The sequence below is a fragment of the Cynara cardunculus genome (assembly GCF_001531365.2).
Source record: "Cynara cardunculus var. scolymus isolate 2C chromosome LG 5, CcrdV1, whole genome shotgun sequence".
NCBI lineage: Eukaryota > Viridiplantae > Streptophyta > Magnoliopsida > Asterales > Asteraceae > Cynara > Cynara cardunculus.
The window spans coordinates 10,514,945-10,521,904 of record NC_037532.1 but is presented as its reverse complement, the minus strand read 5'-3'; the positions used below and the strand labels follow the sequence as shown (position 1 = coordinate 10,521,904).

The 6,960-nt window shown below is 34.7% G+C and overlaps 1 protein-coding gene across 2 annotated transcripts; it reads right to left on the bottom strand.

Moving 5' to 3' along the window:
• Positions 1-2,644: 2,644 nt before the first annotated feature.
• LOC112513429 (pyruvate decarboxylase 1) lies at positions 2,645-6,484 on the bottom strand. Of its 2 annotated transcripts, XM_025119693.1 has the most exons (7): positions 5,938-6,484; positions 5,460-5,623; positions 4,899-5,211; positions 4,561-4,796; positions 4,315-4,432; positions 4,041-4,229; positions 2,645-3,024 (listed from the first exon to the last, which is right to left on the bottom strand). In XM_025119693.1, exons 1-7 carry the CDS (start codon positions 6,457-6,459, stop codon positions 2,854-2,856), a joined length of 1,713 nt encoding a protein of 570 aa, XP_024975461.1. In that variant the 5' UTR covers positions 6,460-6,484; the 3' UTR covers positions 2,645-2,853. The 2 variants fall into 2 exon arrangements, with proteins under 2 accessions (XP_024975461.1, XP_024975460.1); XM_025119692.1 differs by having other exon boundaries at positions 4,561-5,211.
• Positions 6,485-6,960: the final 476 nt, after the last annotated feature.

Genomic DNA, 6,960 nt, shown 5'->3' with positions numbered 1-6,960 from the left:
TACCCAAATGTTTACCCGGTAAGTGCTTACTTATAGGAGTTAATACTATAATTTACCTTGATGCGTAAGATTTTAGTACATCAAAACGTATCGAATGCAACAATTTACCGGGTAAGCACTTACCTGGGTAAGAGTCGTCATTTTCACTTACCGGGTAAGACTCTACATCTTTCTCATCGCTCTTACCCCTTAAGATTTTTGGCCCTTGTCATGTTCATACGATGAGGAAATTTACCCGGTAATCACTTATTAAGCAAGCGTTTAGTAAACGGCCCCTTAGATTAGACGTACGAAATGAAGCTATAAATGCATGTAATCTTTTATACTTCTCCATAAGTCCATTGCCAAAAGTATGTTAGATACCAAGTCGCTATTCTGATATTTGATATTTCAGAAATATTCAAATAAGTAAAATAAATACGAGGATTTTTAGTTTTAACCTTTCACCTTTTAGTTTTAACTTTTCACCCTTTAACAATTTAAAACATAAAAAACCCAAATTGTAAAAACCATCAAAATAATAACCACGCCTTACCAAAAAGAATGGACGTCATGTCGCTCCTCAAGCTGTCATAGCATGAGCCACGCGTTATACAAACGTTATGGTCTGCTTCATAACTGCAGAGACATGTCTTATGTCATATCACGTCATGAGACGTCTTTTTGAATCCTGATATAATCTTCAAGCAATCTTCGATTTCAAGTTGTATCTCTACTACTTTTTATAAGAATTTTTATATACTGTATGTCTACGTACACGTTTTCTGTTTTATATAAACTTTGTTTACACATAGCACATAAATATATACACATATTATTAGAATTTCTGTTTTTGGTAATCTTGGTTCTAACAATATACACATAACACATATAAACACTAATTTGTGAACCATATTTTTGAGAGAACAAAATAAATAATTCTAATAATCAACACCGATAAGTTATCGGCCCAAGTATGCAAGTTAACAATAAAGAAAGGACATAGGCATAAAATAGTAACATACTTCATGTTTATTTTTGCTATAATATTTTATTTTTATTATTTCTTATTACAACAATATACTTTAAAGTTATATTTTGTTAATGGATTGTACTTTAAAAAATTTACACATTTATAGTAGTGGGTGATGTTTTCATTTGAATTAAGATGATATGACACAAGTTACAAGGTTTTTATGTCATGTCTTTGTCCGACCATGTGTAACATATTGTTGATGTGACATTTTCACAAAAAATAAACTTTACGCATTATTTAATAAATGTATTTAATTCATTAAAAAATTAATTATTCATTAATATAATAATATTAAGAAGACTTATAGATCAAGATTTACCTCCATAACTTTTCAAAAGTTGAACAAAGAAAAAAGAATTATTACATAATTTTACAAACAAAAATTAATATTAAAAAAAGATCATGTTATTAAAAATTGACTTGAAATATTATTTAATAAATATATTAAATTAATTAAAAAAATTAAATTATTTATTAATATAACAGTTTTAAGAAGATATTTTATGTTTCAGAAAATGTTAAAAATATGTATTTTTTAAATAAAAAAAATAAGCATTACTTTTTCTTATAAATAAAATATTTTACTTTGAAAAAAATATGATTTTTGTTTAAAGAATATGTTACTCTAAAAATCATTTAATTTACATACGATTTAATAAAAGTGAATTTCTTAAAAAGAAATTTTCAAAGAGAGGGAGAAAGCATAATTTGAGTGGATATGAATAATCACGATGGAAAGAGGAAAACTATTTAAAAAAAAATAAAGATGATTATAATGATGTGTCATTTATGTCATCTCATTTAAGCCATGTAAGTAAAAACAGAGAAAGATTAACCGATTTAAAAGATAACAAGTTACCTATTATTATAATGGGTAGATTTTTTACAGTACAATACGTTAATAAAAAATTACTTTAAAAATATATTGTAGTAATAAAGAAAAACGAAAGTAAAATGGTATAATAATTTTTGTATAGAAGTATGTAATTATTTTGGTAGCGTTCGATACGTAAACTGGATGGGACGAGACTTGATAGAATTCGACAGGACAGAACATGACTAGACTGGTCGTCTGTTTTGCGTTTGGTACAACTAGAATAGGACTGGAGAATGATGCATCTGATTTTGTGATATTTTTATTTTAGATTTTTAGAGGGTAAGATAGTTAGTGATGGTTTTTGTCCAATGTTGTTCCACATATTTGGATGGAAGTGAAATTGAGGTTCTTGCTTCATGGCATCCTAAACATAAAACTAAAGGGGTGTTTAGGATTGCTTATAAAAGCTATTTTTTAACTTATTTCAGTCTGGTACCGGTAATAAGTTGTTTTCTGGTGTTTGGATAAGAAAAAAAACTACTTATACTGGTACCAAACCGGCAATAAACTGTTTTTGATAAGTTAATCCTTCATGACTTATGAAAAACTGTTTATTACCAGTTTACAATTTTAACCATGTTTTATTAAACTCCCATTTGATACCACATAAGTTAATAAGCACTTTTACAAAAAAAACATAAGTTGTTTTAAATAAGCAATCCCAAACACCCCTAATTTTTTCTTGTCCATCATGTACCATACAACCATGAACACAACCATTACCAAAACAATCTAATAAAACTTGGTGACATGCGGAATTCTTATGAAATCTTAAATATGAATACTCATGAACACAACCATTACCAAAACAAGCATACCAAGTTTGAAATATCGATTGATATCTCACAGATATTATAGATTTCATAAACCGAACCTACCAAATATAAACACAGATAACACTAGTCTCCTCGTAAAGTTGCTTGCAAAAACATACTTCTCATGGCCGTGAAAATGTTGTTTTTTACTGTGGGTTCGGTGGACGGCTGTTGGCAGCCGATACTCTTGACCCCCATTCAAGCAATTCTTTGCTCGTATCGTCCTTGTGAACTATCACTTCAATGAAGCACAAACAATCCTTCTTTGCTCCTGTTGCCGTAGCAATTGCTTCAACAAGCTCCTCTTCACAAAACACCTGCAGCATCAATCAAAGGCTGTTTATGAAACCAAACCCAATACAGACAGATAAGGTGTACGCAGACCATACCTCTATCTTAATTTCATTGAAGACCTCTGGTTTGTAAAACTAAAATTAACAGGAAACAAGTGTTGTAGTGGCAACGGACTGTTTGCCAACAAGCATCAGGCACGGCACAGTACGATGAAACAAACTACTAATTTAAGCAAGAGGAAAACGAGGTCCGACAAATAGTGGAAACAAGGAAAAGCCATGAGCACCGATCAAAGAGACTTTCTATCATATCTATAAAATAAAAAATTAAAAGTTAAAAATTTCTAAGAAAGTACCCTTAACTCCAACCATTTCAGTATCTCGAGAGATTTTAAAATTCATTATATTATTAAAATATTCTATAATATTATCATCCCAATAAAATTTTAATTTTTTTATAAGAAATAATAATGCATTCACCCTCACTGCTGAAAATAATAAAAGAATAAAATTTTTCCAAACTTGGAGATTTTTATATTATTTCTCCAACTTTCCCCAATTTAGAGAATTTCTTGAAGGAAAAGAGTTGCATAAAATCCCTAAATATCCATTTTCTCTATTTTAAAGGATTTACTAGATATGCTATAAGGTTGGCATATAGTAAAACGACAAATACTAAAGGGTTGTTTGGTTGATTTTCGTCAAGTCCTGTATACACAAAGTTGTCCGTTTAATTAATTTGTTTAGAAGGTCTTTGTTAGGTTTTTTCATCTACGGGAGGGGCGTGTTTTTGACTTGGAAGGGCAGATTTGAAAAAAAAAATATGGCTTTCTGCAAGCAGCTCCACCCTAGAAGCTTATTTAAGCAACTTTCTATATTTGTAATCTACTACCACACAATCATGCATAACTAACCATATAGGCTATAAATTCCGTTAAGCTCGTTGAGGTACTAACAAGCATGCCGTAAGGCTGAATAATAGTTACAGGGTCCCACAAGTAGATGCTTAAAGGGGATACGGGAGGTAGGAAAAACCTCACCTTGCTTGTCCAACACTTGCCCTCACCATTGTGGATTGCATCAATGAGAGCAGTGTAGTTCCAATTCTTGATCACATTGTATGGCCCGTCATGGATCTCTACTTCAATGGTGTAACCACCATTGTTTATCAAGAAGATGATGGTGTTTTGTCCACACCGCAGCATTGTCGACACATCTTGAGCTGTAACCTGTATTAACCAACACCATTGTTGTTCACTGTTTTTGCCATCAATATATAGAACTTGATTCTAACTTGAATGTTATGAAACATACCTGAAAGCTGCCATCACCAATGCAAGCAATTACCCGTTTGTTGGTTGCGGCTTGTGCATACCCAAGTGTTGCACCCACTGACCACCCAATCGATCCGTATTGCATCTGGAACTCATACCTGCAAAATAAATATACAAGATCAAAATTCAAACTTGAAAATGTAGCAAATTTGCTGAAAAATGATCAATAGTCTGATGTAATCATAGGATACTTGACTTGCGAGTGTTTGGCATTGCAAAAGATTACCCGCATCCGATTGGTAATTTTAGCTTCTGGCAATTGAACCAGGAATCCCCAGTTTCAGCAATGACAGCAGTATCACCTGACAACATTTTCTGTATGTGCTGAAACAGAATGTTAACCCTCAACGGCTCCTTAGGCTCGCATTTGAGAGGACTCCCATCTGGCACATAGATCCGATGATAATTCTCATAGGCGGTCGTGTTCTTAGTAAGCCTCTTTGCCAAACCTTGCAAGAAATCCTTCATCAACACACAACCAAAAGTTGGCCCGTTACCAATCATTACTCGATCAGGAAGCACGATTATTGTCTTCTCTTTCTTGAGAAGGAGAGAGTAACCCACAGAACTGTAATCATTGAATATAGGTCCAGCAAATAAGTAAGCATCAGCAGATTCAACAATTTCTGCACAAAAAGCTGTGCTTACAGCACCCCAGTATGTGCCAATAAAATGGGAATGGTGCTCTGGAACTAGCCCTTTTGCTGATGGCATCACAGCTACCGCATAACCACATGCATCAGCCAATTCGACAAACGCACCGCTCGCCTTGGCCACACGCATTTTAGGGCCAGCAACCATCACAGGCTTCACTGCCTTGTTCAAGAACTCTGCTGCTGCATCAACAGCTGCTTCCAAACCCATCAGGTTACTCAACCTACACCATCCATACACCACACAATTTCAAAATCATATCAAATGTGATTAATCACGTGTCTGCGGATTTTAAGAAGGATAGAGGGGTGCATAACCATTTTGGAGAAAAAAAATTATAATTAACTTTTTTACTTATTATGCTAATTATTTACTGCCCTATTTGGAAGATTTTCTGGATGATCATCAGAATCTGATCTTATCAATCTTGAAACATGCCTATAAGATATGAAACTTATTTGTACAACTCACTTGGGCGAGAGAGAAAACGGAACTGGTTCCCGGCTAAAAGTAGGATGAGGAATGGCAGGCAAATTGCAACTGATGCTGATATAAACCGGCTTGCTTTCTTTTAACGCAGTTGAAATCGCAGTATCGATCAGTTCATGTGCATCTTCCAAGTTGTTAACCACAGCCTACATTCAAAATTCTAACAAACTTAGAAGCACATTCATCATGTTTAGATATTATCACAATCATCCTAGATCTCAGCCACAAGTATTCAATCTATGAACAGATCAAACACATATTGCTCAAACCAAGAATTCTAAAACATTATAATAAAATTGATAAGAATGTTTAAAATAACGCCCGCGCTTGTGATTTCGAGTTGATAAGAATAAGTCATCATCGCTACGAACATATGCAGGCAACTATAGTTTTACAGATCGAGTTATGCTAAAGATGAACAAGATCATATCGCGCATCAAAGAAATGTGTAAATATATACCTGATAGCAAGTGACGGTCTGAAAGCAACGAAGCTCTTGGCTGAAGTCCGGCAACCCGATCGTATGATGAAGAATCCTATTAGTACCATAATCATTCGAATTCGGTCCACCGACTATACAAATCAGCGGTAAATTCTCACTGTAAGCTCCGGCAATAGCGTTGATGACACTCAGACCGCCGACGGTGAAGGTGACAACGCATGCTCCAACGCCGCGGGACCTAGCGTATCCATCAGCTGCGTATCCAGCGTTGAGCTCGTTGCAGCAACCGACGAGGTTAAGCCCAGGCTCAGCGATGAGGTGGTCAAGCAAAGTGAGGTTGAAGTCACCGGGTACAGAAAAGACATCAGAGATACCGATCTGGACAAGGCGGCGAGCCAGGTGTCGGCCGAGAGTAGCCTCGGAGAAGTTGAAAGGAACGGTGGAAGTCTGAAGGGCGGAAAGGCCACCGTGTGGCGGAGGACAGCAGACGTCGCTGTTTGGGACGGCGACAACGTCCAGTGAACCAATTTTAGTATCCATCAAGTGTAGGATGACACGAGTCCGCTGGTAAGTACAGAAAGAGAGAGAAAGGAGTGTGATATTGAAGCCTGAAGGAAACGGCGAGTCCGTGTGTATATATATTATATATCTACCAGCTGGTAATGTGATCTTTCACAAGAAGTAGAATTGTAAATACAATCGGCGGCTTTAAAATGGTTTCTGAAACAGCGACCGCCCAAAACAATTGAACTTTCTGCCCCAAAATGAGATTATAATATTTTGATATTTAAAAAGTTATTTTATTCATAATATGATAGGATAAAAATCTTTAAGGTTTTGTTTTACATGATTTTTTTTCGTCTAAATATAGCATCTGGTTAATATATATTTGTTTCATAACGTGTTCCTTTCATATGTATTTATTTCACAATGTGAAGCTTTTTTACGTATACTTGTTGTTTCACAAGCACATCAAAAATGCTCACGTTGTGAACATAGTACATGTAAAACAAAAACATTCTGAAACAAATAGATGTTAAT